The following is a 20,190-nucleotide window of genomic DNA, read 5'->3' on the forward strand; positions in this document are numbered from 1 at the left end:
ATGCCGAGTTACTGTCAGAAGTGTCTCACCTGGTCAGATGGAGTCACTATATTGGCTTCTTGGCACATGGGTCCTGGTGAAGGAGTGAGGGGATAGAAAGTTCATCCACACAAGCAGGAGCACTGGATTGCTTCTGCAAGTGAGTTTGCAGAGCATTAACTCTCCTGCCACCTCCCCCCTCCAATAAGCGTCACTTTCTAGGAAACTAGTACTATGCCCTACTTGCTGAGTTGCTTTTGGTTACTATTATTTCAACCAGTTGTGTTTTTCTCATAGATTTCAGCACAATGGCAATCCATAATATATGGATTCCATTTGCCATTGTGATATTTTTTTCGGAATATAATGAAGAAACATATACCAAACAGCACGTCTGTTTACTAAGAAGATTGCTGTTTTACAACTGATAAAGGTTTGGTTTGAATGCTGAAGTGTTTCCTGGCTCCAAATCTAGTGTTCTTTCTTAGAAGTTCTGCTTCAGCTGGTCTTAAATTGATGGATGAGCCAATAACTCAGCCTGAACATGGGCTGAACTTGAATACTTCTTACTTATTCAGGTTTTTCCTCTTTCTCAGGTGCCTATGAAGACGGTGATCCTGGCTCACAGTGACGTGGTATGATGTGACATGATATACAGGACCAAAAGCAGAATCCATCTGAGTAGCAGTTGCAAGGCAAAAAAAAAAAAAAAAAAAAAAAACAGGAGAGAATATTGCCCCCACTGTCCCGCATTTGGGCTTTTCATAAAAGTGTTGAGGTTTTTGCTTACAGTCAAGCAACACACACACACACACACACACTCATCCGTTTGAGCACTGTGGAGGCAAAATGTTGGATTAGACTGGTCATTTATCTCACGTTCATGTCTGATTTTTATCATTTAAAGAGCAACCACAAGGCTGGGGCCATCAGAATTGGGACCACAATGTGTGTGTGCATTGGCAGGGGTGGGGGATAGGAAGGATTCAATCTTTACCTCCACACCACAGTCTGAATGCAGATTGAATCTATTAACCCCAGTTAGAACTCTCCTGTAGTGAAGTCACTATGCCAGTATACTGGATCAAAGAATCGGACTGCACATTTTAAATATTTATTGCATTACCTTGTTAAACCTTTTCACTGTCATATAACCTCATTTCACTCACTTTGTCTACCCAGTCAAGATTCATCTTTCAACTTCATATTTTGATTCTCTTATCTTTTCAGATGTCTCGCTCTCTTTTTAACAGCTACACAGAAGACTTACTTTTTTTAATAAAATAAAAAAGGATGGAGCATTTGTATCCATCTTCTTGAATACATTGTGCTACATTGTGAGTTTTAACTGATTTTTAAATGAATCACGGAAAGCACTAGAGAGGGTTTTCAAAGGTGTGTTCCTAATGGTTAAGTGGGTCCCCACCCACTTCTTGCATGTGGAAGTTAGATCAAACACAGACTATTTCAACTGAATGACTTGTAGGGCCGCTGCCTGTTGAGGATATTGTTTTCTAAAGTATGGCAGGTTAAGGCCTTTTTTTCCTTAAAAAAGGGGGTTCTGAAATTATTTTACAGAACTTTATAGCGTTTGTATTGAAAGAGAAAGAAAAGGAAATAGTTTCTTTCCCTATGTGATTTCTCCTTGACTATATATACCTGGTTTTGTGACAAATTCTCCACCTGCACTATACCTTTACAACGGTATCATACGACATTTAATAGGTATGGGTTTTCCAAGAGTATCCTGGTTACTTTGTTAAGAGTGCTGTTAAGGAGACCACTATTCACCTCACAGAGCTACAGTTTCCAGAGTGGTTTAGCAATCAATCCCTCTTTCCAAATCTAGAACATTTGGACAATCTAGTTCTAGTACATCTGGTTGGACACTGTGAGAACAGGATACAGGAGTAGAGAGACCTTTGATCTGATCCAGAAAGGCTCTTCTTATGGTCTTGGGTCCCATGCTGTGGGTGCCCAGTGTCGGCACACACTGCTTCGCACCATGACGTCGCACCATGGGGGAGGGGCGAGCTGGGTCAGGGCACACTGCCAGAACTGCGTCCCTCCCAGTGCTCTCCACTTTGTGGGCTGCTGAGCAGGACACAATGCTCAGCCGGTCCAGGAGGCTGCATTCCTGCAGGGCACCCTCCAGCTAGAGGGTGCTTGCAAGTGATGCGGCGCAGCAGCTCTGGTTCCCTGCAGTCACTTGCAGATGCCCTCCTGAGTCCTGCTGGAGGGTGACTGAGGGGAAGGCAGCGGGCGGAGGCCAGCCCCACATTTCCTTCTTGGACAGAGCATGGTGCCTGCAGGTGCCTGAGCCACTGTATGACGTGTGGCTCGGGCGTGTTGCAGGTTTCATGGGGCCAGCACAGGGTAGTTGCATCCCTCTTGGCCACCCTCTGGGAGCCGGGATAGGGGACAAAGCAGCCCAGCACACTGGAAGCCAAGCCCCGGGACACACAGATTTTGGGAGCAGCGAACTGGGCTCTGGGGCCCCTGAACCTAGGTGTTCCCTTGGGCTCTGGTGTGCCACCCCCAAGGTAAGTGCCACCCAAGGCGCCGCATCCTCCCCACCCACGCCTAGCACCAAATGAGCAAGCAAACCTGTCACAGTGGAAAGCTGTGGGTGAGGAGGGGCAGGTGTGGATGGGTTGGTGTGCCACTCTTCTCACTCTGCCGCCTGAGACAAGTGGCTCACCTTGTCCAATACAGACCCTTCCCTCCATGTAGATGGTTTGTAGAATCAGCCGGTCAATAATTAGAACACTGTTAATTAAAGCGTCCCCAGATTCGCTGAAAAGAAATTGTTAACCTTACACTATGCTCTTCCTCACAGTGTTCCATTCAGAAATGGGGGCCCCTTTCAAGCAGTATAGCATTGAGATTCAGTGATATTGCACCTCTGCACACACATGCTAAATTCCTGATTTTGGGCATTGTAACAAAGAACTCCAAGTCCTATGAACACATCAGTCCTGTGTGGCCCAAGCACTGTGGGAGCAAACCATGAAAAAAAATAAGTTAAGACAGCTTTGAGCTTTAGCAACTTATTTCTTGAATGATTCCGTTTCATACTTTTGAAGCCTTTTAAATATTGACTTGAACTGTTTTATCCAGCAGGCAGATAATTACACAACACATGGTGAACCTCCCCACCCCACCCCCTCTCCAAAAAAAGAGACTCTTTTTTTTTTTTGCTTTTGTGGCTCTAATTTTATTAATAAGCATCTTAATTAACAAGACAACATGCTGTACATAACCTGAAAGAGAACTACAGTGGGTTTAACTGGACTTCCAATGCTATTGAACTTAACAGCGTACAATGCCCAACAGCACGATTCTAAAGCGTGGATTAGGGCAGTTTCAGTACAAATACACAGACTTAATCACTTTCAAATCCTGTAGTATGCCACAGAGTGAAAAAATCTCCCTGAAGTACAAACTCAAATACATGTATTTACAAAAGCTTTTTTCAGATATCTTCCATAACTAGGGTTAACATGACATACACATAGTTTTGTTTCCTAGGATTTACCAAATACAATCCTTGCCTGCAAGCCTGTTTACTTATGATCACAAAACCCAACTCTTTACTTTTACAAAAAGATAAAGCCCAGACCTGAAACAAGTAGGATTTGTACAAGAGGATGACTGTTATGAACCTTGCTCCAATTTCAGCAAACATAATTTGGCCAATGCATTGTGCCCTCATTAAACAAAGGTTGTTAAAGGAGCCTATTTTCTTTTGTCAATTAAGATTAATCACACATTTATGTCAGAGAGCCCACACACTGGGGGGGTCTTTTTAATTTGCAGGCATCAACAGGCTGCACCTAAATGCTGACAATGACTCCTCTTTTTCTGTCTGAAATAATTTCTAAATAATTAAGAACAAGTTTCTAAATAATCTATGTTTATTTTGATTTAGAATAAAATATCACTCATTGCTGAGAAGAATTTGGTTTGATCAACGGAGAGGGAAACAGTGCAGTAAAGATGGCAAGCTCTTTAAAAAATAAATGAATCTACAAAACCAAATGAAACTTGACTTTCTTATTATACTCAGCAACCAAACATACTGCTGCCTATTTCCACTCCTGTTTTTTTCTTCTTCTTCCCCTCTTGGCAGAATCCTATTCACACTTCGGAATGAAGCTACTCTAGGATGGAGAAAGGAACAGTTGCAACATCCCTCTAAGTATAACTTGAAAACTTATTTTAATTCAAAATGGATTTTTTTAAAAAATCCTTTTTTAAAAAAAGCCCAAACCCCTCCCCTAAGAAGCAGTTTGCACATGGATGCCCATTGATGACTGTGTCACAGATTTAACCACAAGGAGAGGTGTTCTATAACCCAGGAGGGGCTGGTGTGGTGAGGAGGGGTCATGGAGACGATCTCCCAGCCATGGAGTTGATCTCATCACTGCTTCCTGGGATGGCATGTGCGTGTGGTAGGGCAGCAGTGAAGGCAATCAGGGTGCACCATTGGCACCAAATTGAACCTCCCAGTTGGGCACAAAAGTTGCCTCAAACTGACTGCTGCCTTGCTCTGCCACATGCCAGTAAGTGGCAATGATTCCAGTGCTTAGAGGCTCGCTCTGCGTTGATTCCACCGGCCCCTTTTGCTACAACCTAATGCTACCTCAGACACCATATATATTTATTTATAATTTTATATATATATATATACAGAGAGAGAGACAGAGAGAGAGAGAGAGTCAGAGAGACAGAGAGAGTCAGTTTTCACACATTGCACAAACCAATGCAGAGTGAGGAGAAACCTATTGTTGTGCATAGATGTGTGAATCAGTTAGAAAGGAACACAGTATTATTTCCAACAAACATGTTTTAAAACAAAACCGTTCCTGGTTTTAAACATTGTTTGACACTTTGTTCACCTGAGGAAGGCAAAAAGTGCACCCCCTCCCATTTATAATATATAGTATGAAATAAATCTCTGTAGCTACACAGTAAGTACTGTAGTATATAGTTTTAAGTTTCTTTTTAAAAAATAAATAAATCAATTTCAGGCAAATAAAGTAAAATAAGCCAGATGACTAAATAAGATGACACAGATGGTACTGGATGATTGCTTAGATATGGTAACATGTGTAAATGTCCATGGATGTTATTGGGTACTGGCAAGAAAGACTCAGAAAGAGTCCACATATTATTATTATTTTGTATGCTAGATAATTCAGGCACAGTTATCCTCTTCAAGTATTCTCTAGTCAAGTTAATTAAACCCATGGAGGGGGAAGGGGAGTGGCAAAGGGACATATGCATTAGCTCTCCCTCCTCACCACCATTCTGAATGCCTTTCCCCAAAGATGGAAGGAAAACTACTTAAGCTGTTCACATTTTAAAATGAACATGCAAAACCTGCATCTTCTGAAAAATGTACTCTTCCCTGAAATTTGTCATGCAGAGCCCTGATCTCTCACCAAAAAGACCTGTACCCACCCCGCAAAAGAAAGATGGCAAATGTTAGGAGAAAATGTGCACAGAAACAATTGTATTGGGGAAAATAGGACACAAAACTTGAACTGAAACACACCCATCCTTCAGAATGTACACACATATTGCAATGCTACCCCCAAGCCAACAAACATGTACAAAAATGAACACCCTGGGGGGGGGGGGACATGCTGTGCATTTATGCAAACTAGTGCAGAAAATGTGAAACTTAGCCCAAGACTGGGGACAAAAGAGGAATTGAAAAAAGCCACAATAATTTTTTTATAGGGTAGGTAGCTTCCACAAGTACAGGAGTTCTCTCTCTCTCTCTGAGTTTGGAGGATTATCGGGGTGGTGATGGGGCCCAACGAGCACACTTGTTTGTGCACACAAACCTCCTCATGTGATTAATTAAAATGACTAGAGAATGCCTGAAGAGTGCGGCTTGTATTCCTCCTCTGGAGCTCTCTATAAACACTGTAAAGGGCATATCATCCTGCATGGAATTTCTGTCAATGAAGGGAGAGATTTGTGCACCCGATGAAATGTGTACCCAGATAAGTGTTCCTCCATTCAAAATTAAAAGCGAAGTAGTTATTGGTGTGAGACATCAAGTAGTATGCTGGCTGTCCCATGTGAATCCGTAACCACAGTTTTGGAAGTGGGGGAAGCTATGGGAAACTTCACTGATCTATTGATGCATGCAGTCTAGTATTGCCTGCAATGACTGGCTAGAAGCTCTCTGAAGTTTAAGGTGGGGATCTCTCTCAGCTCTAACTGGAGATGCTGGGGATTGAATATAGGACTTACTGCATGCAACACTGATCTCTGCCACTAAGCCTAGCCCATCCAAAACAATATGGCATAAATGAGCTTTGTAGTTTCAGGGGAGGACTGACGTGCATGGAGCTTGGCCCAGTGTGATCCATGGTGGCAGAGCCAATCTGATGCTTCTGCTGCCACATGTTGCACCAAGTCAATCTTGCTGTGCTGCACCCTTCCCCTTTCTTTCTCAGTAAGCATGTGACCCACGGTGTTAGGGAGCTAGAAGAGTAACGCTGCCCCATCGACATCACTTCACTGGCCACTACTAGTCCCCAGCACTTCCTGTTTAAAAAAGGATCGAGCATTAGATGATGAGAAGACCTGTACCTGAGACTCAGGAGAACTGCTGCCAGACAGAGTAGGCAACAGAGTAGATGAACAATTATCTGACCTATGTTCCTAACCAATTAAAAAAAAAAGGAATAAAAATGAATGGAAGTGCACATGGAGCTTCTGAGAGCAAGTGCTCTATCTCTCTCTCTGTATGAATATGGGAGGTCATTAGCTAAGGGACATCTGTGTATGGAACAGAGATTCTACTCCCATAGTAGCTCATACTTTGCTCTCTAGTCGGTTCACATAGGCGTCACTTAATGACCTCATCATGATGACTTGCACATGTGAATGAGACATCAGATTTCAATTCCACATGTCTGATTGTTATCAAACTTCTCACACAGATTTTATATATATATAATCAGAGCCTGTTTAGCTGAAGGCATCAAGAACAGAATAAGTGGGTGTTTCAAGTGTTCAAATCTGAGGGCTCAAACGTGTAAAAATCTCAGTTTCATGCAGAACAGGCAGCAGTTTGTTTTTACTGCTTGATTGGAACACTCGAAAAGCCTTGAGCCCCTATTGGAATGAATTGTTTTATACTGAAGATAAGCAATACAACATAGCATCATCAGCTGTTTAGTGGTACTGAGAGAAACTCAGTTTTTACCTAAGGGGACCCATTACAAATGTGATCATTAGAATAGTAGTCTGGACTTTCGAAACCTGGGTTCAAGCCCTCACTCACTTATGTAATTCACTGGGTTGACTTGGGGCTAAAATGACATTGCTCAGTCTAACCTACCTCAAAGGGTTGTTCTAAATGTAACATCTATCTCTTTGAGATCCTTGGAGGAAGCCTGAGATGCAGATGAAGCATCTACTGGAGCTGCCAAAGATAATAATAATTGCTGCCCCTCACCACCTCCTCCTCTTCCTCCCCAGAATGCCCAATGGTGGAGGATGGTCACATGGTAGGCAGCAGAGGAAGTGGCAGTGGGCAGTGGAAGCTCAGCAGCCAACAAGTTGCAAGCGGCAGTGAGCAGCACACCCCATGGCGACCAAATCTGCCACCCCTTCCAACTCTCTGGAGCCTGCTGCTTCCTCACCTTGCCTCATGGATGATTTTATGCATAGGAATGCATTAGTAGTAACCATTCAAAATGCAAGTAATCTAATCCGATAAACGGTGTTTTCCGCCAGTAGTTTTAAGTCTTAATATTTAATTCTTCCTATATAGCTTTAAAGCACCATAAAGTTCATTGACACAATTTCCCCCCTCCCCTAATATATTGTGGCAAAACCTAGCAGGAACCATGAAAGTCTTAAAACACATTAACTATGAACTTTTTTGTGTATTGATTTCCCATGACAGCACTCTCAATTTGCCATTAGGAGATGAAGCCATTTAATTCTGATGGATGGGTAAAATCAGCTCAATATTTTAGCTGTTCAAGTGGATATAAGAAAGCTAGTTTGGGGAAACTTTATGTTTTACCAATGATTTTTTCATAATTTAGTAGTCTTATCATTCTGTGTCAGGGTTCAGAAATCAATGCAGGGCTTCCTATGCCCATGGGAAATCAAAGACACCAACACATAGGTTGATGGAATCTTAGTCTGGGCTAACCTAGTTAGATGGGGGCCATATAAATAATAACATCATCATTATTATTATTATTTGTTGGAACAAACACTGGGTAAAATCACCTTTAAGTTCTTTTGTGCAAATCCCATAAAAATTGGACCTGCACAAGCAAGTCAAGTGAGCAATCCACAGATCTTTGAGATCTAGGTATCCAGCAGGCAAAATAACCAAGCAGAATTTTCCAGCATATACCACTGAACTGCGAATTTGCATAAGAAACATTTCTGGAGGTACTGACATTGTGGTTGGAGTAAGGTCTTGCTTCTCAACTGTAATATAGCATATATACCCTGCCCCCCCAGCTAGAAAGCTAGAAGCTTGTTATAATTTGGGAGAGAAGTTTCAACAACCACTCGTTTCTTATCAGGTGCAGACATTTAGGTCACCCATAAGCCCGCTTTAGTCACTAGAAAGAGGGCTACATGGGAGGGGGGTTGTAGTGGGATGAGTGTGATAGCACCACCCACTTCTCTAGCAACATTTTCCTTGCCTTCCTTGTGTGGTAAGAGACTATTTGCAGGGAGAGCCTTATAATTCCATGGAGGTTCATAGCACATTTGAGAACCCCAGTTATGCAAAAGGTTCTAAAAGGTGTTGGCAGCCTCCACGGATATAAAAAGCTCTCCAGCACAGTCTGTCACCTTCTACAAGCTGAAAAGCTTGGTTGGATTTGCTAGGCTTGCTTTTAAATGCAAACTTAATCAACTTTCTCTCTCCCCGCCCCCTCCCCCTCCCCCCGCCAATAGGGCATATAAACAATATTTTGTAAGATCAACTTTTAAATGGAAGAAGTAAATTTTAAACTTAACAATTATTGTGTGCATGTGCATGATCAAGGCCTATGTCAACTATTTTCTAAAACAACAAAGAAGCTTTTTTTTTTTTTAATACAAAGCGAACACTGAAGACTTAAGTGAAGGTTTCCTGGAACCGAAGCTGCTTTCTGATTGATTTGTCAAAGTATTTACTGTGCTTGAATTAGTGTTGAGTCGCTGTGTCAGTATCTAAAGCATTAACATGTATCCCAGAATTTACATGCAGTGAGCCCTATCTCAGACAAAGCATTTTGTGGGGTTAGGGAAAGATACACAATAACATAGCCTGAGCTTTATATGAATTAAATGCAACTGGAAAGTTAAAAGTGAAACTTCTCTTGTAATTATTATTATTATTATTATTATTATTACTTTACATTACATGTTAAAAGCAAAATGTGTTCAGAATAACAGTGGGGATAATAAAGCTACTTATAGTTGCCGAGGGCAATACAGAGAAACTCTGTTAGCATTCATTGGAACCCTCGGCAACAGGAATTTCAATAAATTTACAAGCCATTTTATATTACAGTAATTATACACACAGAGGTTTGCTCATAAGTTACAGATTTTAAAGTTACACTGATGAGCCTACATGAAGTTCTTTTCACAGGAAAAGATTCTTCTTCTTTTTCAATCACACTTTGCTTCCTTCTCTCCATCAAATTTCGATTGTCTGTGGTAAAGTAAAATTGGAGCTAGGAAAGCTGTTCGATTGTGTTACAGACAGGTTATTTGGTTGCAGAATGTACAAGACTGCAGGAATCAAAGGCTAGGGAGAAAGAAAAAGCAAGTGGATCAGGACTCTTTCATATTAAAAAAAAGAAGAAGACATATTTTCTGTACCTGGTATAGCCTTTACTCGCTATTCATTATACTGTATATGAAAACTAGCACACAGAGGTCAGTCATGAATGTCTAATCTTCTCTGGTACATCACCTTGAGCTGCTACAGAATAACGTTAACAAGGGGGACTTCATAATTACATCCCTCAAACGTTTGCTTCCTGGTCCTCTCATTCTTTAGACTAATGCCAGTGATTTGCTTCAGCATAGACTGAGCAAAAAATGCCAAGAATTATTTTGCCTAATGGCTTTTGCATACAGCGTGTGAAGTTACAGAGTGAAACCTACAGGAACTGACAACATACATTCACTATCACAATGTTGTCTCCTAGAGGATACTTGCTTACCACCAAGAGGCACAACGCAGGCCCATGCAGAGTGTGTGTGGGGGGGTGGGGGAGGGCAATCAGGTACACTTGCCCTGGGCCTCAGATGGCTTAGCTGGTTGGGGGCCCCCACCAGGGACCAGCTGCTCTTTTTTTGTTTTGTTTCAGTTTATAATCTAAGTCTAACAAGACTTGGGACTTGGGCCTCATATAAGCCCTGCACGGGCCAGGCACAACACAACTCATAAAGGTCTATCTATTTGATTGGGGAATCGAGGGGCATAAGAATAGTTAGGAATCTTTATAGCCACCCACAGAGACATAATATACAGCAGAGCTGGGGGATTCTTTTTTCAGCTGAAGGGAAGCATTCCGGTGTGGGCAAACTTCAAAGAAGGCGAACCGGGGGGGGGGGGGGGCTGGCCAGTGATGCATAGGGTGAAAGGCAACATGTAGGTGGAGCCAGACACAAAAGTATACAGAGCAACAAGTGTGGCTCTTGCATTTATACAGCAGGCTACACTCCAGCTGTGCAAATGTCAGAGGTTTCTACGCCCTGCATGCACATCTCTCCACCTATCATCTATCACAGTTCAGGGACATATTCCACTCAGGAAAAAGCACATGAGCATGTAGCCTTGGTCTGGTGCGGGGTATGACCAGAGGAGATGGGTGTGGCCTGATGGGGAAACATAGCATTGGGGAAAGTTACAAGGGCCAGAAAGGCTGGAATGGTGCTTTGAACTTCCAGGTCTGAGGTTCTGCACACCTGATGTTGTGTGTGTGTGTGTGTGTGTGTGTGTGTGTGACTTCAAGGAGTCATACTCCAAAATAAGGGAGGTTATATCTTGGTTTGGGGATGTTTTGCAGATCAGACCTATACTTGTGAAAATAATACGTGAAAAAGTGGAAGATAAGAGGTATATCGTCTCCTGTATGGTAAGCTGAAATTTCTTGTTGCTTCCCCTGCCTAAAGCTAGAATCCCAACCCCTCTTAACTAGCATAGTTCAATAAGACTTATGTCTCAGAAGACATGGTTAGGATTGTGCTGTAAAAGGTTTAATGGTACTCTCCTCCAAGTTGGCTAGCTTGGGTTCTTTATTGCTCTGTCCTGGTTTGTAGGTTTGTTAATTTTGTTGAGAAAATGTTTGGGGGTGAAAAGGGGAAATGCCACTGCCAGGAGCTATTTATACTTCTGCTTATTCACCACATGTTGTAAACCTGATGGTGTCATGGCACCTTGCAGCCTGTCAGAGGAACAGTTATGTGAAAATGTCAAGGAGGGAAAAAGAAGCTAGTAATCAGTTTGAATGCCAGGGAGGGGACATGTGATTCTATATTGCCCCCTCTTTTCCCCCAGATTGCTGCTGCAGCAGTTTATCATAGCTCACCAAATCAAATCAGTTTCTAGAAGGTATAGTCCTTCTTCGCACCCATTCAGAATAAAATATTTCCCTCCTTAATGTTTTACATAACAAAATCGGAATGGCTGCTTATCGCGGTAACACCATCACATTCACATTGTGACCTTGTTTTGGCTGAGATCTAGGCCCCACCTGCACTATAAATGTTAAGCATTATCATGCTGCTTTAAATATTCAATAATCTTGGGAATGGTAGTTCATTTACGATGCTGAGAGTTGTTAGGAGACCCCTATTCCCCTTACAGAACTATAATTCCCAGAGGGAAGAAGGTTTGACTATTAAACCACCCTGGCAATTGAAGCTCTGTGAGGGGAATAGAGGAGGTCTCTTAACAATGCTTGGCACACTTTAACAAACTACATTTCGGGGGGGGGTTGTGTGTGGGGGAGAACCATGGTCATTTAAAGTGGCACAGTACCGCTTTACATGCATAGTGCAGATGGGGCCCATGCCATTGTGCTTTTTTAAATGGCATGTGGAGCTGCAGGATATCACACACACAAAATGTGCTCCCCAGGTGGACCCCCATTTTTATATATATATATAAATCTTCCCTCTCCACACCTCATCACCAGTTTCTCAGTGATAGCTTTGCAGCACAGGTAGGATAGAGGAAACAACGCATCAAATTTCCTGCAGTTTGCAAGGCTGGAAGAGACCGATCTGTTGCAACCCTTTGTGATACCACACCAGCCCTTCCTCTCCTAAATATCTTTGCCCTTCTTCGCTTACAAACCCAGCACTAAGCAAGATGCCCTCATCAAGCCAGAAGATACTGGACATTGTAGGTGTGTGTTCCCTGGGCTATGGTGGAGAATAAATTTATTGCACATTTAATGCAACATTGCAAAGGCTCAGATCTCTTCAGGTGCTTCAAGTGCATGTGAACAGATCACTTTTGTTTGTTTGTTTGTTTTAAACAGTTTATACCACCCTTCATCATTTTGGTCTTCTGGGAGGCACATGCCATATTGTAGGTTGCATGTACCATACCACCCCTTCCTAATGTTTCCCCTTTTGGAACTCACCAACATAACAGGAATACTTTACTTTCCATTTTTAGTTCCCTCATGAAGAATTGCAAGGCTCTGTCATGAGTATAATAATTATACTGGGTGTTCATTATTATTATTATTATATTATTATTATTATTATTCTGTACAAGTTAAAAGTATGACCTGAAAGCAAAGAGTTTATCCGAAAGTTCTCCTCTTTGACTGTTCCAAAACTTCCAAAACTTGCTGTCACTTCTATCAAAAAAGGGATACCAGCCTTGTCTTTAAATGATATTTTGTGTCATGACAGCTCATTGGGGAAAGAATCACACTTTTTTGTTTCCTTTTTTCCTTTTGTTTTTTGCATACTGTTATATACTGATTAAGCTGAATTTCCTTTAACTTGTTACTTAAGATAGAGGTCTTCAGCTTCAACTCAGAATTCTTATATACATGAATATTAACAAACCTGAATAGGTTTGCATATGCATTATAATTGTGTTAAGCTGTGCCTATATACACTCACACTTTAAAGCCCGAAATAGCTTGATTTGTCAAGGTATGCCTTTATAGTTGGTGCTCATGGATCAAAGTAGCGTTCTTCCCAGATATGGAGGCTGCCTGGGCCGGGATGAAGTTTGCAAGAGGAATGACTTTGACTGGGTCTTCACTGGTGCAGTGTCTTTCGCAGGTGTTGTAGAACTGAGGCCTGGGTCCCCCTTGGCCTTTGTCAGTATCATCCTTCGGAAGGGGCCTTCCGAGGGTGTGCCTTCCCTCTGGCATGGCTCCACACCCCCATCCTTGCTGGAAGCCGAATGCTGGCAAAGGAGGATTGGATTGCTGGTACTGTGTCAGGGAAGGAGGCATCCAGCAATTGTCAGAATGGCCAAGGATGAGACATTCTTGTGTGCAGGTTTCAGAAGCTTCAGCAAGAGCTTTTTGGAGGTTCACTTCAATAGCTTAAAAAGAAAAGAGAAGAGATTAGGTGTCATTTAATAATATTTATTTCTTGTAGAGCAGGGGTGGGGCCCTCCAGATGTTGCTGGACTTCCATCGTTCTTGAGAACTGGTTATGCCAGCTATTACTCATGGGAGTTAGGAGTCCAGCAACAGTGAGAGGAACACAAGTTCTCCATTCCTGATGAATTCTATTTGTGATGTTCTGGGGTAACAAGTTTCAGAACACTATTCAACTGAATAACTCTTTAGCTTTATTGTAATTCTACATGTATGATTTCATTAACTATGGACATTTATAGCAACATAGGAAGCCACTTTATACTAAATCAATCCATTGCTCTTTCTAGTTCAATACTGTCTACTCCGACTGGCACCAACCCTCTGGGTGTTCAGATAGGGAGCTCTCCCAGCCCTACCAGGAGATGCTGGAGAGGGAATCTGAAGCCTGCTTCATGTGGGATAACCAGTCTCAGGTTAACCAGTCTCATATAACAACATTCTTAAATCTAATTAATGCATGAAGGGATTGATACCATAGAGCATGCTGTCCTGCCAGGCTTAGCTAAGTCACTTCCCTCAACTAGAGTGGAACTACCGGTAGGTAATCAAGCCTTTGTTCTCTCCAGTCTACCTGAGAAGCTCAGCATGTGGAGATGTTTGAGCTAGAGGCTCCAGCTCACCCCTCTTGGCTCTCACCAGCCATTCTTTAGTTCCTCTACCAGTAATTTAGGAACTTTGTAACTAAGCCAAGTTTTACTGCCTGTGCAGCTTTCTGAAGCCCAAGAATCTGGCCTTTGGAAAGTTTGTAAGTAATTTTTTTTAAAAAAAGTTATCAAATATGTGGTCTTTTTCCTATGCTGGTGGAAGAAGGGAAATAGCCCCATTTTGAATCAGATGAATAGAACTCCACCCACCACAGAATTACACTTCCTATAATTTTCAGCACACCAAAAAAGAGAGAATTATTTTCACTCTTCATGTTTTTATGATCTCTTCATTTAGGTGCTTTTGTTCTCATTTGCATCAAATACAAAGATATCTTTTTGAAGGCAGAGTATGAAGTCTTAAGCTTTGATGCTATGGATAACACAGTTGTCCACTGTTGTAGAAGCAACCTGCAGACATAATGCAACATGCTCTGTATCTCTGTATATACACAGAAACTAGGAATGCACATTGAATTTACATGATTCCCTAATTCCAAAGTAGAACCAGATACTTCAGGGGTCAGACTTACATTTAAATAGGATTTTTAACACTCTTAAACATACAGTAGGGAGGGCACGCATACCCCGAAAACCACACTGCAGAAAACTAAATTGAACCTTCTGTTAACCAGATGGGGAGCAGGGAGTTCAATCCTGCTGGGTGTTGCTTTGTCAATATGTTCCCCACAGGTAACACCCTGGTTAAGTAGACCCCTGCAGCCAGCAGGACTCAGTTTGTGAGTGGAGAGTGCATTAGTGCTGGGATATGCTTCACCAGTGCATTCACATTTGACTATGGATAGCTATGGTGACTCTACCCATGAAAAAGAGGACCTGTCCTGGAAAAATAGTACATATGGCAACCCTGCATAAACTTTGGGTTAAACCCCGATTTTGTTTTTTGCGAAACAGCCTTTTTGTCTGAATGTGGAGGCTACCTGATGTGGCTCAGTGACTCAGATCTACTTCATTCCCCCACCTTCCTCCATGCTGAGTTCTAGGAGCAGGGCCGGCCTACCCAAGAGGCAAGATGAGGCAACAGAGCAGTAGATTGGGCCTCCAAGGAATACATCACCCACTGCTGCAGCAACAAAGGCTGTGGTATACTCCTTGGAGGCCGGATCTGCCATCTCCTTGGCAGCAACCCCATGCCTCCTATACAGTGGCATGTCACTGGTGGTCTCCTCCCCACCTTGTTTCCAATGTAGATCTTTCTTCCTCCCTTGTTCCTGATGTAGTTGTTCACTCACCCATTCTTCCCTACTCCAGAACCATTTTGTGGTTCACATCAGGTGCCAAAATGTCTTGAACTGGCCCTGTCTACGATGGCAACATAGAGACAAGAGGGGAGGAAGCTGACAAGCTGTGCCAGACCCTGAACAGGAATGGGTGGGGACTGGCTAAAGGCAGACTGGGGTTGGTGGAGAAGTGCTCCATGCATCTTAATGAGTATAATGCAACCACCCATATGGGCAGGGCCCCCCACATTTGTTCTTAGTCTTTCATTTAGTCTCTCTTTCCAGAATCTATTTTCACTGTGAAGTAGAAGAAAAAGAAGAAAGTCTGCAGGATAATATACCTGCTGTGACTCTATTTTATAGCTACAGTACACATACCTGATCAAACTACCATATTATTTGCAGAGTCAGGGCAAAGCGGAATTTCCTGGGTTTTAGGTACTATTGTCTCTCTTTTTTTGTTTTTATGTCGATCACACACAGACACAGTAAAAGTACACATCCTGTTCTTATTTGAACTCCAAATTGCTTTGGGGAGCAAACAGTGGGATCATATTTGTTTAATTTGTCTGCCCCAGAAATAAGAACTTTTTTCCCCCTTTAAGGCTGTCAGGTGAATTCCTGTCTCCTCAAATATACAGATCTGAGTTTGACTTACAAGCATAGCAGTTTAAAGGCTTTTATTCATTGTTCATCAGCCTGTATCACTCGTAGGTTAAAAGAGTTTTCAGTAATTATATATAGAAGTGGAGTGTGGGACAAGAATCAAGGTTGTTGCAGTATTGCCAGTAGCTATCCTTGAGGTTCTTTTTTTGTTTTTTTTAAATCACTTAACCCAATTGACTTCTCTAAATCTTTCTTCTTATCCATCGAGGGAGGCTTTTATCAGAGACAAAAGTCAGATACAGCAAGCATAAATGGGGATCGAGATATGATTATCCATGAGGAATAATAGTAGATAGTAGAACAAAGAGGCTGGTAAAGCATTCTTGCTTTCCTGTGATGTAAAAGGAACAGAAACCCCACAAATTAAGCAGATTTGATAGCTGCTGCCCTTGGAAATGCCATAGAGATCACAAAGATGCACATGAATCATTTCGCTTGGACCCAGTGTGTTTTGTGTCAGGACATAGTTCCTCAGGGGCAATTGAACCAGTTTCTTCAAAGCAACAGCTCAAACAGCCTTGCAATCTGCCTGGCAAAGAAAACGGAGTGCATCCATCTAAGTTACAGTAAAGCAGCGGAAATTAATGGACCTTCATTACATCCATTCCTTTCAATGGGTCTGCTCCAAGTATAACTAATGTTGGTTATGACAGGTGCCCAGTGTCTGGGACAATATATATATTGTCCAGCACTTTCTCCAAAGAGGGCAGTATACAGTACCTGGTTCTAATGTATCCACTCATTTATTCACACAACAACCCAGCAAAGGTAGGTTTGACTGATAAACAGTGCCTTGGCCAAGTACACTGATATATTACACCACTATTTCATTTAAAAAATCAACGCGGTTTGAAATAATAGCACATAAAACCATTAGATAGATAGATGATAGATAGATAGATGATAGATAGATGATAGGTAGGTAGATAGATAGATAGATAGATAGATAGATATGTTAAAATCAAACATCAATTAACTATTGTGGAAAGAGGTGTTCCTGGTTGCTTGCATAGGCTTGACAGAATAGAAAGGTTTTCAGCAGATTCAGCTACCTCTCTACCAGCAGAGTACAGTGGGACCTTGGATCTTGTATGGCTTAGTTGTCAAACAAATCGTCTCCCAAACGTCTCAAACCCTGAAGTAAGTGTTCCGGTTTGTGAAAGTTTTTCAGGAGCTGAACATCCAACATAGCTTCCGCTTGAGTGCAGGAAGCTCCTGCAGCCAATCAGAAGCAGCACCTTGATTTTCGAATGGTTTCAGGAGTACAACAGACTCCTGGAATTCGAGAACCAAGGTACCACTGTATTCTGTAATACTGGGCCAATGACACTAAAGTCTCTACTTATTGTTATCAAGTGAGCCTTGCCAACTCAAGGAATGACCAGTGATGCACCTGCAGATGATCTTAGTGATCAAGCTGGGATATAAGGGCTCAGGTGATCCCTGTGGTACCATGGACCTAAGTTGTTTAGGGCTTTGTAAATTAATACAAGAGCCCTGAACCTGGCTCAGTAGTAGATGGACTTCCGGTACAGGTGTTTTAACAATGGTGTTCCATGCTGTTGCCCAGATGCACCCATCAGCTGTCTGACTGTTGCATTCTGCACCAGCTGAAGTTTCTGAACCAGACCCAAGGTCAGCCCCATGTAGAGCACATTACCGTAATATAGCCCTGAGGTTATCAATGCATGGACTCCAATGGTTAGACTATCCCTGTCCACGAACAGCCATAGCTGGTGAACCAATTGAAGCTGCTAGAAGGGACTTAGTGAGATGGATGGCAGAGGTGATACTTGAAGCCTAGACAACTCAGAGCTCGTCTGACACTAGATTTGTTCACACATTACAATGAAGACTATTTCAAGCTGTCTCTAAAAGCTGAGCCATGGCTTAGTGGTAGAGCATTTAATTTGCATGCAGGTGTTCCCAGTTTTAATCCCTGGAATCTACAGCTGGGGCTAAGAGAGAACCCTGCCTGCAATACAGGAGAGCCACTGACACTCAGTGCAGTGTATTTAATACTTTGCTAGATGGACCAATCATCTGACTCATGGCTTCCAATGTTCCTATATGTTTACAAGTGTTGGCGTTAAAGAAGATACACTAACTGGTTTGTTCAGCTCAACTATTGTATACACAGACTGAACACTGCATGTGAACAATTATATGATTACACAGCTGATATTTTTGTGCACACAGGGACATGGAAAGTACACTTGTTGAACACAGCATGTGAACACATCTACTCTAGTCAAGCAGCATATATTTTGTCCAAGATTTAATAGTCACATTGAAATCAATTGGGCAAATATACAATAAACGTGAATGAAGCCTAGGCAGCTATATATGTTCTTAACTTTCCTATTGATTACAGTTGAAGAACTACACACACACACACACACACACACACACACAGGCTCTGGTGTAGCCTATCAATATGGAACATCTGTCCTCTTTTACAAGCCAGGGAATTATCTGCATGCATTCTGGAAAATCCCTGTGTGTCCCCATGGAACTGTTCTATTAATGAAAAATGGGCCACTCCTGTGCTGCTGGGATTTTGAATCATAGTATAGCTGCCTGTTTGCAACTGAAAAAAGAAAGAAAAGAAAACACTAGAAAAATCACTTAAACACAGTGAATTTTCCTTAGTGTTGTGTAATGAGAAATGTTCAGTCTAGCTAAGTCTCAACAAAAGCCAACACAGAGTTTGACACACTGCTGGATGGGAGCCATCCAACCTTCCTTCGCACCCACTCTTATTTCATCACAAAGCAAGCAACAATTAGCACACAATTAAGCAAATTGCCATAATTATGCCATTGCTGTTCTACTTTTCATATTTCCCCAACACAGTACATATATGAATACATGGCTGGCGGGCCAGCATCATTCGTTCAGCAGACCAGAAGTGGCTCTCTCAATTGCTGGAACATTTCTTATTAAACAGCTCCAGCAGCACATTGCAGTCTTATCTGCTCAGCAGGAAGTTGCTCAAGTGATGCCGATGACAAGCTTAAACTGCTCATGTCAGCCAATAGCTAATAAGGAATATGCCGGTTTCTTGCTAGAGGTTGTACTCCCGTCTATGCGGGAAGTGTGGCCTAATGTGAGGAAATTATGGCTCAGAATTACTCTGGTGGCCTGAAGTAGCCACTTGGGTACCATAATTTAGCAGCTTTAGCTATGTTAGAGACCCGAAATGACAGTAAAAATGAAGAACAAAATAGAAGTCGTCTGTTAGTATAAGTCGGGTTGCTTTAATGAGGTCAGTACCAAGACACTTTAATGTAGAACCCCTAAAATGATTGCTGTTATAATATACTCTACCTTTTTTTCTTTTCTTTTTGGTTTAATAATAAAATGCCTTTGGGAACAGATTGCCATGAATATTTTAGTTTTCCCATATAAGTTTAAATAAATTTGAGGGAAAAATAAGACTGTGATTAAAAGTTCCAAAGCTTTACAGTTCTTTAATCATAGACTGAAGTAGAATGCACATTAGTCATTGACAGGTTTCTTTTAACTTTTTGGTTTGTTATAAAGAGCTTATTCTTTAAAAAGAAAAAAAATCAAGGACAAGTGAACTGTCTTATATTATTGGAAAAGGAAACCCTTGGTTCCAAAGTTTGTGTTAAATTAATATGTTCTCCATACATTTTCATCATAATATTGGGCAATCCTGTTAATTTATCCTAGAAAGAGCTTGAGAGCAGGTTCCTTGCAACTAATAATTTCCCATGGGGATAAACATTAACAACAACAAAAAAACCCCTTTCTTTCCTCCTCAATCCTTAATTATTTAAAAGGGAAATTGTAATGAATTGTAATGGTTCTGCATTATTTTACAGAGAATTTGATGCATATTCAAAACATTAAAGCATCCGTATTGGAATGAAGGTGGTACGTTGAGCTAGATTTAAGGTATAAATAACAACGGCTTTGTTTTAATATTTCATTAGTCACTTCACTTTTGAACTGCTCCTTCTTAAAATATTGATAGGAGCTTCTTTTATTTAACAG

At 41.7% G+C, this 20,190-nt stretch overlaps 1 protein-coding gene across 2 annotated transcripts in view; it reads right to left on the reverse strand.

Moving 5' to 3' along the window:
* Positions 1-4,995: 4,995 nt before the first annotated feature.
* PCDH11X (protocadherin 11 X-linked) overlaps positions 4,996-20,190 on the reverse strand; it is a 751,002-nt gene continuing 735,807 nt past the window's right edge. For both annotated transcript variants that reach the window (XM_080990481.1, XM_080990482.1), the window contains 2 exons: positions 13,123-13,555; positions 4,996-9,775 (listed from right to left, as the gene is read on the reverse strand). In XM_080990481.1, coding sequence (XP_080846607.1) covers positions 13,164-13,555 — 392 coding nt within the window. In that variant the 3' untranslated portion in view covers positions 4,996-9,775; positions 13,123-13,163. The remainder of the gene's footprint in view (positions 9,776-13,122; positions 13,556-20,190) is intronic.

This window comes from Podarcis pityusensis (assembly GCF_964106645.2).
Source record: "Podarcis pityusensis genome assembly, chromosome: Z".
In the NCBI taxonomy this organism is placed as follows: Eukaryota; Metazoa; Chordata; class Lepidosauria; order Squamata; family Lacertidae; genus Podarcis; species Podarcis pityusensis.